The following is a 26,035-nucleotide window of genomic DNA, read 5'->3' as shown; positions in this document are numbered from 1 at the left end:
GTACAGCACACCGGTGTGTTGGAGAGCCAATCCACAACATTTACAATCTGGCTTTGCTCTCCAACACACCGGTGTACTGTACTAGTCACGAATTGGCCACGTTCGGTTTACGTGACAAACATTAATACTTGGCAGTGTCGGATGGTGGCGGTTTTATCGATACATTTATATATTTACGCGATCTAGCCCCAAAAAAACCAACCTGTATTATGGATGATATTGGTCATGAAAGCCGACGTGTTTTATGATGTTGGTTTTTTTTCCCCACCCTCCCCCCCCACTGTGGGAAACCCAGAAGGCTGGGGGGGGGGGCTTGAAGTCAATAATAAGAGCTTGAGCGGAAACTGGGTCACCGATCGACACGCGTCGTTATTGATGAGTAGATTTGGCACGGCGCGGCGGTTTTTCTTTTTTGGGGGCAATCGCTCCGCCCTGGTCTTGGGCGAGGGAGAGGAGGCACCCCCCCGAGTCTATTAGGGAAACCTGGGAGAAGGACCCAGACTGCAGAAGGTCAGCCGTCTGGCCAGAGAGGAGCCGCTGATTGGTATGTCTATTTAAATTACGCCTCGGAAAGACGTGACTCTTTTGTGTAATCACCTGGTGCCAAGTGGAGAGAGTGTGTCGTCCGTGTGTGCGCGTGCTTTGGGCGGGGGGGGGGCAGGGGGGAGTGGCGGTGCAGCAGTGTGCGCTACGAAACCTGGAGACCCAGAGTTCAGTTTCCCCGCTCACGGCCAATACCAGGGTGAAGATTATCTGAAGCAGAACTGGGACTCTGCTAGGTCAACTTGACCTCCAATTAGTACCTGGTACTGTGTGTAAACATCGCCGTGGGGGAGGCAAAGGCGGCCGGGCGTGGTGCTTGACACCCACCTCCTCGCGTGCCATGCTGGCCCTGCATAGGTGTTAGATCTTTGTCTTTTTGGGAGAGCGGTGGTGCCGCGGTTAGCGTACTGCGCTCCCGACTTTGTTGTAACCTGGTGTCAATATCTGACCATGGATAACCTCTGTGGCGAGTGATACTAAATCGGTCCTGGGTCTCCTATATGTCGACCCGGCCCTCACTAAGCATCTGGTGCGGGTTGTGGACATCATCGCCGCCACGTGGTGGCGGCCACACCACCTCCTTGGGCGACATGCCGGCCTTAATAGGTGTTAGCTAGCAGCCCGAACACGGAACGTTCATCCATTGCATGGATGAATAGCACTTGTCTCAATGGTCTATAAGGATATATGGAAGATCTTTGTCTCTGTGCCTGTATTAGAGAGCTTATCCCGATGGTAACGTTTGTCATTATTCTTGGGCAATACAAACCGCCATACTCCTACTGGGTGTCAGGGCTTTGAGTTGACGTGCTGCTGTGGTGTGTGATGGTTACCACGCCGGACTTGAGAGGTCACTGGTTCTCGATCTCGTTGCGTGACCGTGCCGCAGGTTACACGTATCACGGTTGGCTACCTGCGGTGCGAAAGAAGTTCTACATACGTACAAGTTTCTTGAATTCCCGAACCTCTGTCCACCCAGCAGGTTAAATGTGTACACCACAGTGGACCAGCGAGTTATGTGTGTGACGTGTGGGCTCCCACTTCTTCTAAGACAGGAGCACTATGGTGGCGAGATGTTAACTACCTTGCCTGGTATACAGGAGGTCGTGGGATCGATCCCGACCCCGACGCCTGTATATTTGGAGTTTGCATGTTCTCCCTGTGATCGTGTAGCTTTTTCTCCAGGTCTTCCAGTTTTTCCCTGTACGTTTAGAGTATTTGGCTGCTATATAAATTTCCACACGATAAGCCACTTTGTTGAGCTATCATTTTGTGGCCAGGTCGCTTCTGAAAAAGAGCTATACAGCTCCAGTGGGCCATACTTGGAAAAAAATAGTTGAGTTTAATAATTTAAGACGTCTGACCAGCATGAAAGAGTAAGCCAAAGCACCGTGTAGAGGGAGCTCTAGAGGAGGCCATTCTGCCATCAGCGGCATGAGAAAGCAGTTGCAGGGCTGCACCTTTTTTCTGTTGCACCTTGCACAATAACTCCTCCGCATTGCTGCAGGAGCGAGCGAGCGAGCGATCGTACGCTGCGATGTTGGCGCTGGGCCAGGCGCAGGCGTGTTCCTTTTCAGAGCGTGCTCGAAGCCAGCTGGCGCGAGGATGCACGCGCGGCGACGGGGAGCGTAGCCACCTCAATTTAAACGCTTGCTTAATCATCGCGTCGTGAAAACTCATCAGCGTGTACTGCCGCTCGCGAAAATGTGTTTTCGGACACTTTTTTATTTTTCCCCGTCGGGCCGCTCGCCAACAACCTGAGGGTTGCGCTGCCCTGCGAGAGATTCCCGACGGGTTCTCCATCTCGTTCCAGATGCGGCGCAATCGGGATACAAAATTGGGGGGGGGAGAGGTGGAGTGGGGGGCGGCGTGGGGTGAGGGGGCGGTGGGGGGGGCAATGGCACAACATACAAATTTGAATGATCTCCAACTCGCAGCATGGCCCAATCGATGCTCTCCTTGTTTTTAGTTTTTATTTTAAACGCAGTTGCTGAGCGAATGCCCCCCCCTCCCCGCCACCGCCGCAATGGTGCAAAACGTCAAGCGGCCAACAACATGCAGCGCTATCGAGGTTTCAATGTACAAAGGGTGGAACCCGTTTCTTGAATTGAGAGAGGTTTTTTTTCATCGTACGAGGTTGGTGGAGGAGGGAGGGGAAGGAGACGATGATGGGAGGAGAGAAATTCCAAAGTATGGACGGAAGAGGCAGAAAGGGACGCGTTGTGAGCTGCGGTGTGGCGCGTGAACACCGTGCTGTGTGTTTACAAACGTCTTAAACGAGCACACGACTTAACTGTGAGTTGTACAGGACATACGATTCCTCTACGAACGTGGTCATTAAAAACAAAAGAGAACAAGAAGCACGGAGAGAGATGCATGCCTGGAATTACACCGAGGGACCGAATGAGGAACGCAAGGATCGGAGAATGTACCACCCAGCTTAATGACGTAATTCAAATTGTAAAGGAAAGTAAAGTGGCCTAGGGCAGGGGGTGTCGCTTAGAAGGGACAATCGCCAACGGTCAGGACTCGCGATGGAGTAACGGTCAAGGATTGGAATGTGTCTGGGAGGGCGTCTGCAGAAAAGCAGAGGTGGAGCGAGGACATGGGCTCGTGGGCAGGTGCCGGGTGGATTATTACATCAGGGGAATCGCGGGAGATGGCGGCGGCTTGGGGAGGCCTTCATCCAGCAGTGGATTGACAATGGTTGCTGACAGTGATAATGACTACAGTAACCCGCGTTCTATAAATGGAAACGGGAATAAACAAAGCACAACAACAGTCTTCCAGGTGATTCGTAAAATAAAGGTTGACTACTTAAGCAACAGCAATTGACATATGGATAGACTGGCTCCTCCTACCACGGAAATTTGGAATTTCCTCCACTTGCTCTAATTCCCATTAAATAAATACATATGTGCAGTCTGCTTTACAGTGGATGTTAAAAAGGTCACAATGCAATTCGCACGAGTGGGCCATTGTGTGGTCCAGAAATTGCCTATTTTACAGATTTGCCCCAGCAAATGACGTCACATTCATCACCGCCTTCTGCGAAAACTTGGCAGAACCCTCCTGGATAAACAAGCGTAATAATAACAACAACAATTAAGTCAAATCCAATATATGGCGCGCACAGAAATTGTGCAGCGAGTCGTGAAACCCAAGCCGGGCTCGAGGCCAATCGGTTGGAGAGGGATGCTGCCTCCACGCTCATCATCATAGTAGGGGAGAGGCTTTCACTGGGAACGTGAAGAACCCAGACTCGGCCCAGGAGGACACAAAGAGCGCATTGTAGACGCATCTCCCTGTGCCGTGTTTGTCGTGGGCTGCCCGGCACTCGCTTGAAACTTTCATTCGTGGTAGAAAAAAAATGTATTTGCTTTCGGGATCGCATTCCGGACCGCTCTTCAAGATTCTTAGTGCAATGACATTAATGCATTGCAATCAAACTGACGGGACAAAGGGAGTTGATTAAGGGCAGTGGTTTGCGCGCTTTTGGAAACCAGAACGTAATGAGGAAGAGCAACGTGATTTTAAACAAGCCGGACTCCGCTAATGAGACGCTGTACATCAAAACTATTGCCAGTGTTGAATTGACGCTTCTGAAATTGCGCGCGCTTTCACAGCATTCCTTGCGGCCGATGGAGTCTCCGAATAAACATTTACATTTGTTTTAATGTGGAGGAACGGGCATGTAAAGGAAGTCGTGTTTTCTGCTTATTTATTTTGCCTGAAGAAGGGTGTTGATGATGAACGCTGATCAACAAAATGGAACAAAAACTATAACATAAAGATTATTCAAAAGAAGCTGCGAAAGGAGATGCATGCTGCAAGCGACACTGAGACGGAAAGAGGAAAACAATGCTGAGAGACCAAAATGAAAATAAGAGAGTTTGACTGCTTGGAGAAGTAAGTGGGCTTGAGGTAGAACACACCCGCCATCATTTGATGATGATCGCTGGTCGAAATTCGTGGCAGTGCCAGCCGGATCGGAGAACACACACGGGAGGGGAAGGTCCACCATGGAGATGGAGCGATGAGATTGGCTTCTGCGCAGGAGCGCAACGGAGCTCTGCATCCTGAGACTGCGAGAAACGACAGTGTGGGGCAGGTGGAGGGGGGGGTTGGGTTCATCCAGCAGTGGGTAGATCACGAGTGGTGAAAATTGCACGGTGCTCTGTGTCGGTGGGATTCCATGACAAGGTGATGATGACCATTATCCTCCATCGCCGGTTCACGGTCCGTGCACGAAATGGGCTCGTATGGGGCACCATCGATCCGCGCTTATGTTTTATCTTTTTTTTTAAGCACCCATCGTAAAAAAATATATATATGGGAACCGATGTCCTTGTTGGTGGCAGCCTGGTCGATAGAGTCAAGATGGTTGGGATTATTTTTCTTCGTTAATATAAAACATTTAAGCAAGAAGCACGTACCACTTGTAACCCCCTTTCCGCGCGTGTTATCAGACTCGTTCGTCTTGTTTGTGGTGCCAGTTAATTTAAATTAACGGTGGCGAGATGTGAATTACCTCGCCTGGTATACAGGAGGTCGTGGGTTCAATCCCGACCCTGTTGCCAAAAATTTGGAGTTTGCATGCTCTCCAGGCTGTCATGTGGATTTTTCTCCAGGTCCTCCGATTTTTTTTCCTCCCACATTTAGAATCGACGTGCGTTCAGAGTATTTGGCTGCTGTACAAATGTCCGCGGCGGAAGAAGCCACTTCGTTGGGCTATCATTTGAGTCCAAGTTGCATCTCGAAAAGAGTGATGTAGCTCTCAAGGGGGACCTTACCTGCTCAAAAAATAGTAGTGGTAAGCTAAAATATGCACAATGCAACAAAATGAAAACAATGTATATACATTTTCATTGCTAGCGCAGCGGTATGCACAGGGGAGCGTTGGACGCAGTGGGGGGTGACATGCTGTGCCAGGAACTTTGCAGCCCGAGTTCAATCCCCCAGCAACTGCTGATGTCGGTGACGAGTGGTTTCTACCGGTCCTGCAAACCTCTCCACCCCTCCCGCCATCCCCTCGCCAAACCTCTTACAAACCAGCGTGGTGAGGTATGGTTAAACAACACTCGTGCCTGAAACTACGTATGGCCTTCAACCAGCAGTGGATTGAAAATGCGTTTGTACACGGCACAACCCAATGGCTTTGAGCGAAAAGTAGTCTGATTTTAAATTCGTGCTTTAAAATATATGCCGTTTAAAGTGTTTGTTTTTTTTCCCTTCAATTATTATTGCAGTGTCTGGGTGCGTTGGAGGCAAGGATTGATGGATCGGACACGGCAGTCAATTATAATTGCAAATGCAGCAACATTGTGTGCTGAAATTGTAATTGCATTGTGGGCACAATTCATTACGAACGACACAATTACAATCCTCGTCAACCCCGGGTCTACGATGGAAGTCTCTCGTAGATATGTGCCACTCTCACAAAGCCCCCTGGGCTTGCCTGAGGTGGCTAGGAGATGGGCAGTAAAGCAAGTGGGTTCGTGGAACTTACTGTATAGACCTTGTTTTTTAGTGTTATCTCCTTGGAGGTGTTTTTTTATGGATCCCTCCAATTTTCTTCTCTGTATACGGTCAAACATCCCAATGCCCTTAAGCCCTTGTGAGAAACTCGTGAGAGCTTGGCGAGGGCTTTCCCCAGGCTAAATGGGCATTGGTTTATTTTAATTTGTTTATTTTAATTTTCACGGCAATGTGAGGCTTCTCTTTCTGAATTGTGAAGGGGAAAAACCCCCAGAGAACGATTTCCTTTCACTTTTTTTTCACACCTCTGGTTTTGTCGTTCAAATGTGAGACTATAAATAGGTAAAGGTAAGCGAGCAAAGGTGCAGCCCTGCAATGTCTTGCTCGTGCCGCAGCTGGTAGAAGGGCCTCCACTAGAGCGAGGGTCCTAGAAGAGCTTCTCTCTGGGGCATTTGGCCTGCTCTCATCTCCCACAAATGCCCAGGCGTCTAGGAAGAGTGTCGGGAGGAACCACACTTCTTTACCCAACCGCACCGTTACCTGCCAATTGAATAACTGAAGCGTGTACTCATTTATACTGCTGGGGTGGACAGAGGTGAGGGGTGGTGGCCGGGATTTGGGGGGGAGAGGTTTAAGAAACCTGCACCATTGTTTCAAACTCTCGTCTATTTATTCCAATAGCGTTGCCCATCCCGCGGGCTGCTTGCCGATTTTTGGGCCCATTTGGGCCTGCGTTTGGTGAATCATGATATAAAATGAATAAAATCTGGCAAGTCCAGTGTGCGAACCATTGCACCACAGCGGCATCCACGCGGAGGCTAATGCGGTGGGGGTTGGGGGGAGGTAATAACTCCGTGGCCCGCTCGCTTGTCCTGCCGATGGGTCCTCGTGCCAGATTTACCCGCCGCACACCGCCAGCTGGGCAGATTCCACGGTCCGTCTTGTTGCTCCTCCGATAAGCGTTTCACACTGCGGCGATGATGAATAAAATGCCAGCATCCTGAAGGAAGCGGCCATCCATTTTGCTCCGTTCCTCCTGCTGCTCACGTAACCAGAGGCTACCCGCGGACTTAATTGCGTCGTGTCGAGAATCCGACGCGTTATTATTTTTCCGTCGATAAAGAGAGACGCTTCGACCGTGTAGCGAAATTGCTGCCCTAACTTCGAGTAACGTGAATTTTCTTTTTTGCTTTGCTTTTAAGTTACAGCTGCCGCCCCCCCCCGCCCCCCAAAGGTTTATACGCTTTGCGTGACTGCCTCTGCACCGTGTTTGGCTTACGCGGGAGAATGCTACTTGATAAGGAGACTGTGGTGGGGGCGTGGGATGGGAGGGGGGCGGGGTGGTGACCGGAGAAACGATGTGTTTTAGTGAATTCCAGCACACGAAGCGACGGAGCGTGGAAAAAATGTAATTCGCGGACGTGAAAGGATTTTCTTCATCGTGTCGTGGCGAGCCCCATCAATGCATCCGTCGCTATTTCCACAAGTTTTTCCAGTACTGTACTGTCATCAACTTTTAAACACGTGCACATTAGTAACGCGTGCATTATACATGGCACACGGTTCCTCCTAAGACGTACGGTTTAGAGGCGCTGTCGTGTTCAATAAAAAAAAATAGGACTAAAACTGAAAAGTGTGCATGGAAGCGCATGGAGAGATGCACGCTTGGAATGACAATGGGCGACAAAGGGCAGCGCAAGCATAACAGAATATAAGCATGTTAATGACGTCATTCAAACTAAAGGAAATCATTTGGTCTTCTTTGTTCTTTCGGTAAAGTCACGTAGAAGGGAAGTAATAAAATAATAAAAATAAAACATAATAAAATAATTCTCACGACGTTTCGGCCATTCAGACGCTGTCTCCCTGACAGACCTGTTCTTCACCTGAGGACGGCTGCTTGCGTTGTGGCCGAAACGTCGTGAGAATTATTTTATTATGTTTTATTTTTATTATTTTATTACTTCCCTTCTACGTGACTTTACTGAAATAACCAAGAAGATGAATCCCTGCAGTCATGAAAGCTTTAAATCGAAAAATGAAATCAATTGGCTTGAGGGCAGGATGCGTCGCTTAGAAGGGATGATCACCAACAGTCAAGACTAGCAATGGAGTGTCAGCCAAGGAGGTGGACCTTGCCTGGGAGACTGTCCACCTAGAGAGATGGAGCGATTACATCGCGGGAATAGTGGGAGATGGCGGCTTGGGGAGGCCTTCATCCAGCAGTGGATTGACCGTGGCTGATGATGGTCAACAATGACCACAGAAACCCGAGGTTAAACAAATGGCATCGGAACTCGAGCAAAGCGCAAGAACGGTCTGCCAGGCGTTGGAAAACTATCCATTTTTGACAACTCCAGCAACAGAAATTGCCCTATGGATAGACACGGCTAGAAGGGATGATGACCAATGGTCACAAATAATCGATGGAGCATCGGCTAGGGAATGGGGGGAGCGCGTATGAGCGTACGCATGTCCACCAAGGAGATGTTTGTGACGGAAATCCGCTCGTCTGCGGTTGGCCGCTGGGCTGTTGCGTTTCAGGGTCGCGTGAGATGGCAACTGCTTGGGGAGAGGTCTTCATCTCGCATTCGATTGATTGATCGTGGCTGATGATGAGGACGATGACTTATTAAGTCGAATGTTTTACTTTTAAGGATTTCTGTCCGCCCCGGGTTGAGTTTTTCTTCTCGAGTATCCATGCGTTTTTCTTGTCAACGATAACCACCGACCCTTCAACCAAGACGTCTGCGATGTCTCCTCGTGAGCGACCCCAAAGTCCCGTTGGAAAACGGAGTGTAAAAATTGCGGGCGTCCAGAATAAACGCCTTATTTGAGACCCATACTTTTGCACCTCCTGGCTTAGGCATTGCTCGAAGACACTGGTGGAACCATCAACTGCATTAGAACATCAACAGGCCGATGCACACAGCTCCTTTTGTAGATGGAGAATTGAAGACACAAACCACAGTCGTGCGATTTGTAGCCATGAAATCCAAACTGCGAACCGTATAGTGAACCAATGTTCTCTTGCAACGGAGGAGGAAGGGCAACACTGCACGGACACTCTCATGACGCCCTCTCGTCCATGGCCAGCAGACCTCGACATTGGTATTCAGCTCCAGAACACATTGCCGTCGTACGAGGGAACAGAACGGACTGCTCTTGACAAACCGGGTTCTCAGATGTGAGAACACGCTTGATAGATTTAATCACTTTTTGTCCTTGTGTCCATTAGACTGACGTGTAATTCATAGTTGAGTCGTGACATGTCCCACCAGAAGTCGCTGGCCTTGGAAATTGCCTTTTAATTGAACTGACCAGCGGAGGATGCAGCGTTTGCCCGTGACAGCTGTTTATCGACTCGCGTGCCTGTGTGCGCCTGTTTCCACGCTCAAGTGAGCCCCGGGTGGCATTCATCTCCGTCGATAGCCTCTGGGTCAATGTGTGAAATTCCACATTCCTATGGCGGTGATTCGAAGTAGTGAATCCAAACCATTTTATGGTATGGCGCCCCCACACTAACCCATACCCCCCCCCCCACCCCCAATCAAGACCACTGGTCCCCAGACTCCCTCCTCAATGCCCGTGCACCCCCAGAGGAACAAACGCCTTGCGGTGTTCGCAAGGCGTTTGTTTCACGTTGCGTAATCGGTGTGTTGGCGTGTTGTGTCGTCGCGCGTTCACATTTTATCCTGCACGGTGTCCACGCCGCAGCCCGCGTGCCACCTCCAACCGTCCCGCGGGTTGAGAACCGCTGCGTTGTGGAGAGAACGTGCAAGGTTAAAGGGCACACTTCGGACTGTGATGAAGGGTCGAGTGGACTTGGGCAGGACGTGTCGCTCAAAGGGATGATGACCAATGATCAAGGACAATGATGGAGTGGCAGCCCAAGGAATGGAACGCATCCGAGTGGACGTCCACTGGGGACGTGGAGCGATGACGTCGGCTCGTGTACAGGTGGCAAGTGCATGGCAGGGTCGTGAGAGACGGTGAAGGCCTTCATCCAGGAGGAGATTGTCCATGGCTAGTGCTGTCTCCTGCACATGTGTGAACAAGAGATTCATAGCTCATCGTATTCCTCCAGTATAAATAGATTTTGATGATGGTAGCGGAGGCCAGTCTGGTCGTTAAAGAAAACGATTGATTTCCCACCAAGTAGAACTAATATTATAATAGCCTTGGAGGGAGGTTTGACACGAGCCGAGGCTTTCCTTCGCCCGCGCATTCGATGGTTTAAAAAAACACGCTGCGGGTGTGCTCGTAAAAGTCTATACTGTATTAAGTGAACGCAATCACCATTGAATACTACGTCACTAATTTGAGTGCACGGATACATACGGTGTCCCAACAACGATGTGTTGCTCAACTATTAGCGTAAGCATTTGCATAAGTCGGTGGTTAAAAAACGAAAAAGAAAACTCGTTCCCATTCCAACGCTTACCAATCATGCAGTTATACCACGTGCCATTCACGTGCACGTTATGAAAATAACCGATTTTTATTAAGACCTGCTTTTTGTGTTTAGTTTGTCGTTGGCTACGTACGGTGCGAATGAAGTTCAACACACACACACACACACAGATTATTTCCATTATTTGGCTACTATGAATTTCCACGTAATGAGCCACTTCGTTGCGCTGACATTTGTGGCCAGGTCGCTTCTGAAATAGAAGATAATAGCTCAGTGGGCTCTACCTGGTGAAGCAAAAATAGTTTAATTGATGTTATTTGTTTAGCGATCTGCATACATTGCTGTTGTTTTTATATTGTTGTAACATTCTCACCCCACTCTCGACATCTGTGGGAAAAGAGCTTGAAAGCTCATCGGATTCCTCTAGTACAAATAAACATTCTGATTCCGACGTATACCGTGGGCAAACTCTCGCGTGGTGTGCGAGTTGATCCTGTCGGCTCCGCCGCTGCGGGCGGGCGCCCGCTCACGTGTATCGGTCGTGACGGCCTCCTGCCAGCCGTCGTCATCTCTGGCGCTTGTGCGATTTGTAACGATCCATCTGACGCCTGCGTGAGCCGACTCTGTGGCTCCGTCTCCATGGTGGATGCCCCCTTGGGAATGTTTTCCTCTTTGGCTGTCACTCCGTCCTTGAGTCTCCATCATCTCGAGATGTTTTACCCGAGCCCGCTTAATTTCCTTCACCGTCAACATGATGTTTCCTAATTTGCATTTGTTCCCGCACGTAGCGAGGCACGGTGGGAGTGTGGGGGGGGTGTGTCGCCTTTTGTGTAGTTGTGCGTGCCGAATTTACGAAGGGTAAGCGGCCGGCCACTGCAGCTTTCGCTTCACGTGGCGCGCACGCCCCGTCGTCTGCATGCAGCCAGCCTCGGCTCGCACGTGAACGCGGGCAGCAGCTCGTTTTAAAAATATAAGACGGGAGAGAGGGAGAGAGAAAACATATATACACCACCCATCCACTCCGGTGCCTTTTTAATTTCTGCTTTTCCCCTGCACTCGCTCTCGCGCCGCTGTATGCTGAGATCGAAGATTTATTTTTCATTCACTCCGCAACCCCCCCACCCCATCTCCCCTCCCCCCCCGATGTGCAGCTGAACATAATCTCACGTAACGCAGTCGCCAGTCATCACACTGCAAAAAAAAAATCTCTCTATTTTATTTTTAAATTATTTACGTAGAATATTATTTATTTTTTATCCGCCCCCCCCCGCCCAACCGTTGCAGGGAGTGCGCGGCACTTCTCTTTAAATCAGCTGCCCTACAGCTCGCAGCTGTCGACGTGCCTGCCGTCATGTGACTGCCGCCCCCCCCCCCCCCCCCCCTTTTAATAAAATGTCACCTTTTTTTTCCGTCTGTGTAGCCACAGCACCCGCACGACGTCGTGGTTGGACCCCAGACGAGTGCAGAAGCAGAAGCCGCTGGAGCTGTGCAATGACGATGGTGAGATGCGTAAATTCCTCCTCCTCCTCTGCCGCCGCCGCCGCCGATAGGGGCTGTGATTCGGACACAATCGCTGAGATTGCGGCTAGCCGTGCAACGTTGTTGTTTTTTCCTATTATTATTTATCGTCGCGTATATATATATTTATATGGCTGCGATTTAAAATTTATGTTTCTCCGCTGCCTCCGTGTGTGTGTGTGTGGCAGGTGCGCGCACGCGTATGATTGCGAACCGTGGAATGCTCATATGTACAAATTGCGGATTGTGAATTTACTCAAAGTGGTTTTGACATTGATGTGATTTTTTTTTTCCCTTGATGTTTGTACGTTATGGAATACGGGCATGCCACCCGCGCGGGTGTATTCATGTGTGTGTGTGTGTGTGCGCGCGCCTGTGCGTTTCACTGCTTGTTTGCACATCGGGGTGCATTTATCATCCCTTCACTTTCCCGCTAACAAGAGGCTGCGATTGATTGCTTGCTCATGAGCGCACATCATTTTTTTTGTTTCGTTAATGAGATTCGTTCATTGCCGTCATAATTTTTTTCGCAGCGCTTTACTCTTAGCCGATGCCGGTTTTTGTTTTCTTTCCCCCGCCTCTCCTCCTCCTCCGCAAATCGAGCTCCCGCTTTCTTGTCGTTTTCGTTCAAAAACCGCCTTCTCGCCGAGACGCAGGCCTGCCTCCTTGTGCACACGAGCGGCGTTGGGCACCATTTAATGGACGATAAACACTTGTGGAAGGCGGAATTTGCGTCGTCGCTTTTGGCCGTCTCAAAACGGTCAGGCTCACTCCCCCCCCCCCCCCCCCGCGACACGGTCTCCGCCGTACGTCGTGCGTTGCGGGGGTGGTGGGCGCAAGGAACCGCAAAACCCGATTTTATAAATAATAGCGCTCAACCGGCGAATTCCACCCGCGAGTTAAATGCCGGCGTGGATTCGCAGTGGTGATGCGGCTGCTCGCCGGAGACTCCTACGCGCTTCCCTCCTCTCTCGGCGGTTTTCTTGCCGCACATTTCGGCGCCGCAGTCAAAGCGTTAACCCCGTCCCTTGCCTCGCGGACGTGTTCGCGAGTCCCCGCGATCCAGAACGAATGGAATCTGTTTCTTTATTTGAGTTTCCTCCCCCCCGCCGCCGCCGCTAACGCTCCGCTGATTTCGGTGGACAGCCTTGGCTGTGGCATGGCCGAGAGGCAGCGAAGAGGCTCTTTGTGGAAGAGATGACCACTAATAAAGGCGCTGTTGTCGGGAATTTTGATTTATTTTTTGCTTACATCCCCACTTCTTAAAATGCCGAGTGGGCTAAAAAAAGTGAACTTCCCAGAAAAGGCACTTTGTGAATAGCGTCGTGTTGAATTATTAAATTCTGTGTAAGAGAAGAGATTTTTTTTTGTAAGAATAGCAATTGTCTGGCAACAAAGATCTTGGCTATCGTGCCTGTTACTGTTAACGTGCTTTGTGTATGCAAGGGCTGGATTGCGTGTGTGCTCTGTGTGTTCACATTTATGTGCGAACACGCACACAACACACATACACACACACACACGTGCGCACATGCAATAAATTAATTACAATTTCAGGGTTGAGTAAGCGGTCTAATAGATGTTAAATACTGGTGGGAGCTTGGAGAGAGAGAGAGAGAGAAGTGCTGGCCAAACGGTAGGTGATCAAAAAGTCTGCGGCATGACAGGAAAGGGAGCGGGGGTGACCTTGATGAAACTCTTCTTGTTTCTCGATGTGGTTGCCTTGAAGTGCGACGCTCGCGGTGATCTATCGATGTCCCCAAGGCTTTAATCCCCGCCCAGAAAAACTCGTTGCCCGCCAGCTGATATCATTCGCATTCACGGCAGATTCCCGTTTGCATTGTTGTTAACTAAAAACAAAAATTTGCTCTCGTGGCAACCGCTTCTTGAAAAACTGTGGAACCATTTGGAAGGCACTGGGAGCCGCGTCTGGTGACTGCGCTTTCTCTCCGGCCGTTTTTCAGCCGCCACAAACGAACAAGACCTGTGAACAAGCGCTCCACGGATAATCCGTAGCTGTGACATTTGTTAATCCTTACACGTTTCGTTTCCCCCTCGCCGAGTGGTCGGCCCCGGTTTTGTAGCCACCACCACGTTGTTGTTCGTCGCTGCCACCGTATCGAATGAACTCAGATCGGTAGTATGTGCGGCGGTCGCGGAATCCGTATGGCGCATGGCTATCAAATGTGCGTTCTCCCAATTCATCAAATCGGGCGGGTTAATAAAATAAACGCATGCACATTTCAAATGTCCGCGTCCGGGATCGGTGGATCTCGAACGTCCACCGCACGAACGAAGCGGCCGGGGGGCGCGTGGGCGTACTCTCCAACGGCTTAACGCGCCCGCAGTATTAACCAGGGCGACCACGGGGCTCGCCGCCACGCATCCCGTGTGCCGCACGCTCGCTCCGCAAAGTCTCCGTTGATGTCGCCCCGCTGGCACGCACGCACGCGGGCGGGCTGGCAGCTGTGCCGTTAGCGCCACCGCTCGCTCGGCAAAACGGCGGCGCGCTCGGCTCCCGGTACGTCGACGAAGGATAACTGCTGAAGAGGAACTGTGGTTTCCAATTCTTCTTTCTTTTCGTACGACAGATGCAGAGCAACAAATTACAATTTCTCACGTTCAGGTGGTCAAGCCAGATAACCGCATCGGGAGCAGCGGAGTGGCGTATCGTTGCGGCGTCTCCTTCGTATTTGTGGATCAGGGGGCATTGCTTCGTTTATATGTTGCACGGGCTGTTCTGGATTACAACAGTCGCACACCACTGCAGAGTTTTTAATTTTCCATTTGTGCATCCGGTATCTGCATCTGCCATTGGTTTGTGTTTAGGGTGGACCACGCGTTTCGTGGAAGATCAAACCCCAGGGATCGTCTGCGTTGTGTCTTTCGCATTCGTTGGCTTTCCAATAAAAATGTTTGTCTTTTTAAATCGGAGGTCTCCACGCGGGTGAAAATGGCGAGGCATAAAATCTCCCACTCAACATCGGGACGTATTATATACGCGTCGGTGCTTTTGTTTTTTGGCTCTCGGTAAATGCGTGCGGGATGCCGTTAATGAGAGCGAACCAACGCATCGTTTGTGCCGGCGGAGTGATCGTCTGTTGCCGGGAAACCCAACGATGTTGTAAGACGCGGCGATGGTAGCGCTGCTACCCACGCTGTTTGTACAAGTTTAATGGCGCTCTAGTCCGTTGGTTTGCAACAGCAAACAAAAAAATTACACAGATCTTTATTTTGTCCCCCGTTGATTTTTCTGTTGGCATCTTATTTTTTTTACCCTTGCATTGCTCAACCTCAACTCTTGTTTAAGGCGGAGGAGGCATTTGTCTCCCCAGCATGGGCATGTCAGCAGCGGTCGCCCTATGGGGTTGACTTTCCGCCACTCTCGCCGTAGGAATGCGGAATTTGCACCACTCGCAAATTCCGACATTGGCTCATTTAACCAGCGCTTAGCATCATATGCTGCCGTGCCAGACAGATTGCCTCCATGATCAGGTAAGAGCCCATTGGGTTGGAGTGGTGGGACAGTGGTTAGCAGACTGCACTGTGATCCCGGTGATCTGATTTTTTTTACTCCTGGACTTTTGCTGCGTATCAGCGGGTCGGGGGCGTGAATGAACCGGCCCTGGGGGATGCCCTTTGACCAACCGGCATTGCCCAGCATGGTGAAGTATGATCATACGAACCCCAAAACAACTTGATATTCTGAGAACTGCATTCAGCAGTAGTTTGATGAAGGGCAGCCTTTTCCTATGGACCATTGTAACCAGAAGTCTACTTTTGTGTGTTTTTTACAAGGAAGATAATGATGCAAATCTCCCCATATAGGCTTTTTTGCAGGCTGTCGAGGCAAGTGCTTTTGGCGAGCACCTATGAATGGCCATTACGGCACACCAGGATTTGTATGGACAGCATTGCTGATGTTAACACACTGCAGTATGTACTCATTTAAGGCCAAGTCGACCTAGAAGAAGCCCGGCTCAGATATTTTCCATTCATGTCAGCCGTGAGTGGGGGGAATCGAACAGAGGTTGGCTGGGTTCATAGTGCGGTGCGATTAACCCATTGCGCTACCGCCTCCGCACTAACGCGACGCACGAAGACGGACAGCTTGCGTGGTGGCGCAGACTGATGGATAGCTGGGAACAACAAAGGAACGCTGCAATGGACAGTGTTGCAGATGGCACGGAAAGCAAATTGTTTAACTATTGGGAGGCTCCGTGATGTGTTTGACTGCATCGGTGTAGCGAAGGGAGAGTGAGTGCCAGCTGAGAGTAATGAGCAAGATGCTCTCAATACTTGCGCTCTATTTCGCATCATCTGAATGTGAATACTGTTCTGTGTGAATTCGTCAGCAAAGATCTCTGAGCGCATCGCAGCAGAGAGAAAGGCTCGATGAGCAAAAAGTTAATATTTGATCATTTGACCGTGATTAACGATGTGCAGTTTAAATATGCATACCGTTATGATGCATTTTATTTGAATTGGTCGTTGATGACCTCGGAGTATGGAGCAAGGATCCGTTATCTCTTATTGGCACCTTGATTTAAATATGATCCTTATGATGACAAGCACAGAGGTTAAATTGGGAGCACAGCGGTAATTTTTTACAGCCTGCGCCTGTTAAATGCTGCCTTAAACTGCTTTTAGCATTGTGCCCGATTCTCGGTACAGTATACAAAGAGGTAAATTATGCATACCGAATGTGCTGCCGACTTTTGTCATTCACTGATACAAACACGTCGAACCCGAGTTCAATTCCCCGCTCTGGATAACGGCAGTGGTAATTTGCCTGAACCTGTCCTGGTCCTCCCCGAGGTCTGTGAAAAAAAAAACGTACGACGAAACTGTTATTGGCCAAATATCCCAATGGATGAAAAAATCCACTTGGGATTTGCACATTGCAACATCGTCCCCGCCACCGCAACAACTTGGCAGGGCCTTTTTGAAAAATGCTCCTTGAGACGACTCCGTGAGGCTTTCCTGGGAAAGCAATCGTTTGTTTTGAGTATCATTGTACTCCGCCTAAAATGCACTTTGGTTGCACATCAGCAACTGGGAGACAAAAGTGGCCGGATGTGGTGCTGGGCTACACAGTCTCTTCCACGTCCTTTTCCCATCCTTAATAGGCGTTCGCTAACAGCACATCATACCCTAACGGTCCCTACGGCTGTACGAGGGGTCCCTTGGGCTCGTGTGTGTGTGTATCGCCGTGGAGTAGTATCACGGTGGTTTATGTAACAACGTTACAAACGAACCCGGTGACCCCGGTTCAATTCTGTGCTGCTATTCAAATTTATGGGAAAATGCTTCATGAACCTGCACCGATGCCTCCCCTAGGGATATGCTCTGGCACCTGCCTGGGAACATTGGGCGCACAAATCAATTGAATCGGCATTGGACGTGTGAAGCACTCTGTTGCGTCGTGAATTCAGCGGCACGAGTTTGATTCCTGGTCAAGGGGCGCCACTGTGGCGAGATGTTAACGACCTCGCCTGGTATACAGGCAGTTGTGGGTTCGATCCCGACCCTGACACCTGTCAATTTGACGTTTGCATGTTCTCCCCGTGGTTGTGTGGCCTTTTCTCCGGGTCTTCCATATTTAGAATTAATATGCATTTAGATGATTTGGCTGCTATAAATTTCCATGTGATGAGCCACTTCGCCGAGCTATCATTTGTGTTAGTCAGGTCGCTTCTGAAAAAGCGTTACATAGCTCAGTGGGCCTTACTTGGTAAAATAAAAATACTTAATAGTTAATTTAGTGAGAACAGCGGCGAATTATATCTCAATCACCGGTCCATGTCCCTCTTCCTCGCTCATCCCTCCTGCTCCTGAACCTGCATTAACCAGCGCAGTGAAATGTGATTATTAAAAAAAAACATTACTAACACAGCATGGGAAGGTTTTTTATCCAGCAGTAGATTAGCAAATGCCCTATACGACCTAATAATAATAGCAAAATAAAATGAGACTTGGTCATCGGGAAAACTGAGTTGCTAGCATTTGCTCTGGTTATGCTCATGCGTCTCTATTTATGGTCGGAGAATATCTTCGTAACCTCGTTGGGAATAGCTTTGTCAAAATCCTTTCTCGCTTGGCCCGACTCCTGATATGCGTTTTGCTACTTAATGCAGTCTCGGTGAAGCTTTCCCATTGTTGTAAATGGCCTTCATTAATCATAAATGCTTTTTTTTTTTTTAGGCCTTGATTCATGAGAGCTGGGAGACTCCCAATACATTTCTATTGATTCAACTGTTGTGTTTTTGAGAGTCTGCGAGGCCAGGCATAATGGTATTTTATTGTTCATTCATCTCTTACAAACTTTTATTTGTAAGTATGTGTGCCAGTGGTCGATGGTATATTACAACACCGTAGGGAACTGCTTGAGGATGCCTTCATCCAGCAGTAGATTAACCATAGCTAATGATGAACCTAGGCTGTTAAAATATATTTAAAAGCATCTAACTTAAGTCTGGTGTCTAGATCGTTGCTGGTTATGATGAAACGTCTCAAATATCCTGGCAGGGTGGCGCAGTGGTAACACTTGTGCCTCACGGGAAGAAGCGCCCGGGTTTGATTCTAGAGTTGGCTTTCTGTGTGGAGTTGCATGCCCTCTCCTTGTTCTGCATTGTGTTTACCCCAGATTCTCCGCTTTCCTCCCATAGCTAAAGAAACTATCCCCCCCCCCATACACTGTAACCGGCATTGGCCCAAACCATCTGAATGCTGTAAAATTAGACCTACAAATTACTCAATTGGGATTTACACGAAGCAACATCGCCTCCCCCTGCCCCCCGCCGCCCGCCAACTGCGCAAAGCTTGGCAGGGACTCTCCTGAAAAAAAGATTCTTGAGACTCGGTGAGACTTTTCCCCCCGCTAAAAACGAAGTGCGAAATGAAGGTAGGGGGGGAGAGAGGAAAAAAAATCGCACCTCCTATAGAGACGATGCTTCTGTGCGTGCGGTGCGCGCCCACCCACGTGTGGATCCAATGTAAACGGTCTTGTGTCTCGTTGCAGAGCTTCCGTACGGATGGGAGAGGATCGATGACCCGCAGCACGGCGTCTATTACGTCGAGTGAGTACTCTCGTGAGCCGCGTGCACGGCGGCTGGGCGGCTGGGCGGCTGGGCCCTGGCAGCCGAAGGTCGCGTGAGGTCGGGTCGGGTCGGGGTGGGTCCCATTTATCTCAGGACTGGTTCGCATAATTGCTGCTGCTGAAGTTAGCCGTGGCCTGGAATCGAACTCAAGTCTATGGGTTCATCGCACACTGCGTTTACAACTACGCCTCCCTCTGCTGCCCCCGTATTGCAAATGACATCCATGTACGCATGCAAACCACACGTGCTACGCACGTACAGTTCTTACACGGACAGAGACAAAGATTCCCCATGAAGCCTTGACTGACTGTTGGGGCAAGTGCTGTTAGTAACCACCGAATAAAGACCGTCACGGCACCCGAGGTGGCCGGCACCACGCCCAGTCTCCTTTTTTCTCCCCCGCGGTGATGTTTACACACCGCACCAGGTACTAATTTGAGGCCGAGTCTACCCAGGTGAGGCCCGGGACCGGTTCAGATAATCGTCACTGGTGTAGGCCGTGAGCGGGAACTGAACCCTGCTGGTTGCCGGGTTCTCAGCGCAGCGCACTAAACCGCTGCACCACCGCTCCTCACACACACACACACGAGCACACGCGCAGAGGCACACGCGCATCGTACACTTCAACTGCCTCCGCAGGGCAATTGCTCCCGCTCGATGTGACGTCACTGGTGCACGAGAGCGCTTCGCAATTATTGTCTCTTCCGCGGCTGCTGTGACTGAAATTGAATCGGCGTGATGCCCTCCCCGTTTGTCCGCCGTGCAGCCATCTGAACAAAAGGACTCAGTTCGAAAATCCGGTCGTGGAAGCGAAGAGGAGAAGGCAGAGTCAGCGAGGTGAGTGGGGTCTCAGGAGAGCCAAGCCAATTGGCCAACGTGTCACCACCGGCGTTGGTGGGCATTTGGCTGTGCAAAGCAAAAAAAAAAAGACAAAACCGCCCTCCGCTGTTCTATATATATATTTTTTTGTCATTCAAAAGGATCTTTTAGAAGGGAAAATTGGCCCGACTGATCTGTTCGTTGATGATGACTCGCGATAATGGGTGTGTTTTTGGTATTGATTTTGTTTTCCGCCTCTCGCACGCACGCACGCACGCACGCGGCGCCAGATAAACGCAGCGGTCGCCGTTATTCACAAGCAACTGCGGAGCGCACAAAAGAAAAAAAACAACAATGGGCCATCGTCGTCATCGGCTTTTTCGAAATCGTTGCAATGTTTTGGCGTTCACGTCAAATTTAAATTCACGTGCCTCGCAGCCTGCCACAGACCTGTGCCACTGCGTGCAAATCACTTTTTGCATAAAAAAATTTTGATTTAAAATTGTATTTTTTTTTATTGTGTTAGGACCACTCGCATCAGTAATCGTTGCCAAGTTTCCACTATTCCGTCAGTGTCTTGAGCTGAAACCTCCTCCAGGCGATGGGGGCAGGGGTGGGAGAGGGAGGGAGGGAGGTGGAGGGGGGTTTTCTTTTGTAATCTTCGTGTGAGAGGCAGGCAGGTGATTGATGTGTCTAGATTATGCCCAGGGTCGGCTGAAGCAATTTTGCGGGGTCCCGCCGAAGCAAACGAAAGCTTTTGATGGAACTCGGGGGGGCCCGCACGTGGTCAGTGACGGCAATCTGTGGCAGTGGCATGTCTCCTCCGTGCGACAGCCGAATTGCCGTGTCAAATCCCTTACGGTAAACGTGCGTTATGAATCGAAAGAAGGACCGTTTTGTCGTCGGGTCCATAGAATGGGTTTTATTTTTTTTTTGCCATTGCCAGTAACCGCGTTGGACAAAAATGGTTTAAACAAAAAAAACGGTGACCGCAGATTTTGCCGCATTTATGGAAACGTCTGGACCAGTGCTTTTTAACCTTTACTGCAGCCTTGCACCCCTTTGGTTCACAATCGTAAACATTTTTTAGAATTTTAATGAATACATAGGTTTGATCAAACAAAGTAGTTGTACTCGCGCGTCCGTACTTAATTTGTGTTTCAATGATTTACCTTAAAAAAAAAAACCTGGCATGTCTCGCACCCCCAGAAAGGGCATCTCACACCCCCGGTGTGTGCGTGCACCACAGGTTAAGAAGAACCACTGGTCTAGAGCGATAAACACGTAAAGTTTTAGATTTTCTTTTTTTACTGAGAAACAGTGGGAGGCTGCCGTCGTGTAGTGGTGATCACACCGGACTTGCATTCCGGAGGCTGCCGGTTTGATTCCATCTCCCGGCTCTACAGTTAAAACAATGGGCAAACTTTCTAAAATCACCCTGCCTCTGTCCGCCCAGCAAGTATAATTGGGTACCACTACAGCTGGTCGCCTGTGGTGGGGATAACGTGGGTAGGTGGCGTAGAGGGAAAAATCTCGGCACTGCACAGTCTGGCATGGTGCTGCGTCATGTGGGCCTACAGAGGTGTTCACTACCAGCCTGTGTGGGCAACACGGCAAATATTTGTCTTTTTTAAATCCTTTATATTAAGTTCACTTGCTTGCTTGCTTAGGACCGTGCCAATCTTTCGGTCGTTTTTTAACCCACTTCCCGTGATCCAATCGAGCTGACATTTTCCACATAGACTCGTTGTGCGTGACAATTTATGTTCGTGAAAAAAAATTCCTAAATTTTACACTTTTTAGGACAAAAATATTATGTTTAATTACCAATTGCTTAATGCTGCCATGCAATCATCTGACCCATAGGTGGCAGCCATCTCAAGCCAGAGGACGAGAGGACTCTAGCCGCCACGCATATAAAGGATTTATAGTGAAAAACTTTGTTATTACGGGTTATATATTCTTAGGTTTTTTCGGTAAAGTCACGTAGGTAAAACATCAAAATTAATAAAAATAAAATAAAACAATATAATAAAATCATATAATTTTTTAATTTTTATGTTTTACCTACGTGACTTTATCGAAAAAACCTAAGAATATGAATCCTTGCAGTCACGAAAGCTTCAAATCTAGAATTACGGGTTATACTTTTATGCTGTTGTATTTGTTCTCTCTCAGCGGACGTCTCTTCATCGACACTGCCTCGTTCGAAGCCTGGAGGCGGAAGCCCACACCCCCAGAGGTCTCACAGTGCCAACGACCTCCTCGTCACCACCTCCTCCCACGATCCACATCCACCCGAGCAAGGTAATGGAGCTACAAATATATACGATGGGCAGCGGTCACTCTCGCGAGCTGCCCTCGAACCCTACAGAGCCAGGCGTCAGTGGTGTTCGGCAGAATATAAATGTCTCCCGCGCAATGGACTAAGCGTCTGCTTCCCTATCCGTACATCATGTATAGGGTTCTTCGAGACCCAAAGAGTTCATGGCGATGTGCGTACCAACGTCTGGTTATGAGTGCCCGTGTGTCTGTGTGTTTTGTCTTTATATTGTGGGGAGCGGTGGTGTAGCAGTGAGTGTGCCATGAGCGGGAAATGCTCATGGCCAACACCAGTCGCAATTATCTGAACTGGTCCTGGGCCTAACCTAGGTCAACTGAGCAGCAAAATGAGTACCTGGTGCGGTGTGTAAACATTGCTGCTAGGGAGACAAAGGCAGCCGGGCGTGGTGCTGGCCACCCACCCTCTGTCACATCACGTGCCCAAACACGCTACACTGGGGCTTTTTGTCTTGACCTCTACCCACGTATCTGCCCTGCCTCCTGCCCCTTTTCCTGCTTCTGCCCTGCCTGACCTTGCCCTGCCCGACCTTGCCCTGCCTGACCTTGCCCTGCCCGACCTTGCCCTGCCCGACCTTGCCCTGCCCGACCTTGCCCTGCCCCTCCTCGTCCTACCCCCCCCCCTCGTCCTGCCCCGACGTCGCTCAGGCGCGTGGGTGTTTACGCGCGACCCGCGGGAGCTGCGTGGCTCCTCTGTGCGCGCGTCGCTACTCAAGACGAGCCAGGGCTTCGGCTTCACCATCGTGGGCGGAGACACGCCACGCGAGTTCCTGCAGGTGCGCGGACTCGTGCCCGACGGACCGGCTACGCGAGACGGGCGCATGCGAAGAGGTGAGCGCCTCCCCCCCCCCCCCTCCCGCACTCCTCCGACTCGCTCGCCTCCCATGAGCGTGGTTGGCTACGTACGGTGTGAAAGAGTTGAACATACGTATGCAGACCTTTCCTATTACCAAGGTTGGCTATGTACGGTGCGAATGAAGTTCACCATACACACATAGATTTCGCAGTGGAGGGGAACCATATTCGCTGCGTGTTATCCCAGTTTAATAATTTTAGGGTAATTTCTTTCATCGTTCCTCTGTCGAAATCTAACCTCTTCCCCGTTGCCCATCCCATCCACTCCTTCCCATCCCTCCCCTATAGCCATTTCGTGACCCCCATGTGCTCTTGCTCTTTGCGCCAGGCCGGGGGGGGGGTGTCCCATATTTTATATGAACTGCTCTTGCCAATAACATCCTGGCATTCCCAGCAGCATTTGTTTAGCGAGCCTGACCGCTGCTTACGAGCACCAGAAAGGTCAAAGCTGGCCCAGAGTGTTGCTCGCCTTCAACAGTCGCCGCTGGATAATATTTGGTCTGGGAAGATGAAAGGCCGATGGACTAAAACATCTTGTGAACTGTCAGGCCGGCCGTGATTCCGTTACTCGGCAACGCGGTGCTGGGGGTACGAGCCTCTAGTCAGAGCAGCAGTTACCGCCGCAGGTCTCCTTTCCGCGTTTACAAACGGCGAGGAATGCACGAAAATATCTCCGAGCGAGCAAGCAGGCTCTGACTGGCCACAGGGCAGCAGTCCGTAGGGCAAATGCCGGTTGGGCCAGTCCATTCAGAGGGCCGGTGGGGACATAAAAAATTAACCCGTAAAAACAAAGTTTTTCACTATAAATCCTTTATATGCGTGGCGGCTAGAGTCCTCTCGTCCTCTGGCTTGAGATGGCTGCCACCTATGGGTCAGATGATTGCCTGCCACCATTAAGCAATTGGTAATTAAATAATAATAAAAATTCCTAAAAAGTGTTACATTTTGGAAAATAAATTGTCACGCACAACGAGTCTGTGTGCAAAATGTCAGCTCGATTGGATCACGGGAAGTGGGTTAAAAAACGACCGAAAGATTTGCACGGTCGTAAGCGCGCAAGCAAGTGAACTTAATATAAAGGATTTAAAAATATGTTATTTTCTCTAATGTGTATGCTTCATTGCTTATTTACACTCTCAGTTGGCATTAAGTCCCATATTCGGCAGCCTTCCTCACCGGCCCATTTGTTTTTTGGACCAGCCCAAACGGACCATGAGATCGCACAGCAAAATAACGCTTGTACGTCACACCTGAAAATCTTGCTGCGAGTGTCCAGTTCGTCGTACAAGCCATTTAACAAACACAAATGATTACCCATAGTCCGAATTTGGGCGAATGTGTTTACAAATGGTTTGGCCGATTTTTTTTTGTCCCAGTCCGTCGCTGCGAGCAAGCCACGTCGTTTTGTCATCATGCAACACCATAAGTATTAAAAATAAGTCGTTATCTTCCAAGAAAAGTCGAGTCAAATGCATAGGAGGCCTCTCTGAATCCTTAGTGTCCCTCATCACTATGAAACAGTGCTGCAAAATTCCACGTTTCTATGACGGGAGCCAAAAAACTGTTATCTGATAAGTACTGTTCACTCGTTAGTATTGTGTGTACAGTCCACTGCTGGATGAAAGGCCTCCTCATACCATCTTCTACCTGGGGGGGTTGTTTGACCGTACTTCACCGCACTGGTTAGTGTGTGATGGTGAAAGTTGGAGGAGGTGGAAGGGGTGTGCTTAACCCAGTTCTGGTGAAGACCGAACTTGACACTGGCATTAGCCGTGGCCGAGCATCGAGCCGAGGTCGTCGGTTTCAGAGCACAGCACGCTAACCGCTGCGATTGCCGCGTGAAATCCCCGTGCGTTTATTTCAAACTTCGGGGATAATTTTTCTGACCGTGGCACAAAAAAGGAAGTCAAATATTTTGCAGCTTTCGGCTTGTTTGAAGCCACCTACCGGTGCCGTCCTGAAGGTCACTGAAGGTCACTCACCAAAGGAGCTCTTGTTCTTCTGTTCCAAACTCGACTTGGAGAAATAATCTTGAAATCGACTGCAGCTTATTCATCCACCAGATTCTTATTTTAATAGCTTTACGACTGATGCGGCCGTGAGGGATGACAGTCGTCTGGATATTTTTAACCGAAGGGAGTGGGGGGGGGGCTGACTTACGTCTCTGGTTTGTCACGCTTGCGCGTTTGTCCACGTGTCATTGGGCCCTGTGCCGTTGGACGTATTGGTTACGCAGCTCAATTAAAGGGCCCTACGAACATTGACCTTTTGACCGATGCGCGATCCGTGCATCGGAAATATAATCTGATCGTTGAGGACCTGGAGCAAAGTCTGCACATTAGGGGCATGTGTTTCCGGTCATTGGATTAATTTGAGAATTCTGGAAATATGGCCTGAGAGGAAACATTTTTCGACGGTCCGGATATATATTTTTAAAAGTCACATCACCGGAAGTGATTTCGCACTTTACCACCAACAGTGGTGTCACCTGACATCTGGTGACATCACTTTTGTTGGCACGAAGACGTGTTAAGTGATTACATCATGTTAGCGATCCGATATTTCGCAGGATCCGGAGTTTATCCTAAAAATTCCAAAAGTCTGGCGATCTTTCATCGAAAACACATTCCCAGCACACATTTACATCATAGCAATCGGCGTTGCGCGTTTGCCTGCTCGAACAAGCGTGGCGTGGTGCTCGTGTAGAATCGCCACATTCTTAAGGCCAACGGTCGGTGGGGCAAGGATGACAACGGAGCGGCATCCAGGTGGCGGACGTCTGCTGTGGAGGTGGAGAAATGAGATTGCCTCGTGTGCAAGAGCCGGGCGGATTGTTTTATTTTACTTTTTTTATCTAGGGTTTGTTTGCTTTTATTTTTATTTGACTACTTTTATTTTTGTTTTCTATCTACGTGACTTTACCGAAAGAACCAAGAATAGGATTGTTTCCCCTATTGGAGGACCGTGA

At 49.6% G+C, this 26,035-nt stretch overlaps 1 protein-coding gene across 4 annotated transcripts in view; it reads left to right on the top strand.

Moving 5' to 3' along the window:
* Nucleotides 1–26,035, top strand: part of LOC144731264 (membrane-associated guanylate kinase, WW and PDZ domain-containing protein 2-like) — a 135,313-nt gene that overhangs the window by 77,020 nt on the left and 32,258 nt on the right. For all 4 annotated transcript variants that reach the window (XM_078612303.1, XM_078612304.1, XM_078612302.1 and 1 more), the window contains exons 8-12: nt 11,856–11,935; nt 18,975–19,032; nt 19,820–19,890; nt 22,051–22,179; nt 22,861–23,043. In XM_078612303.1, coding sequence (XP_078468429.1) covers nt 11,856–11,935; nt 18,975–19,032; nt 19,820–19,890; nt 22,051–22,179; nt 22,861–23,043 — 521 coding nt within the window. The remainder of the gene's footprint in view (nt 1–11,855; nt 11,936–18,974; nt 19,033–19,819; nt 19,891–22,050; nt 22,180–22,860; nt 23,044–26,035) is intronic.

Source organism: Lampetra planeri, chromosome 38 (assembly GCF_965212315.1).
Source record: "Lampetra planeri chromosome 38, kcLamPlan1.2.h2, whole genome shotgun sequence".
In the NCBI taxonomy this organism is placed as follows: domain Eukaryota; kingdom Metazoa; phylum Chordata; class Hyperoartia; order Petromyzontiformes; family Petromyzontidae; genus Lampetra; species Lampetra planeri.
Note: the sequence above shows the minus strand (reverse complement) of the source record. Positions and strands in the feature narration are given on the sequence as shown.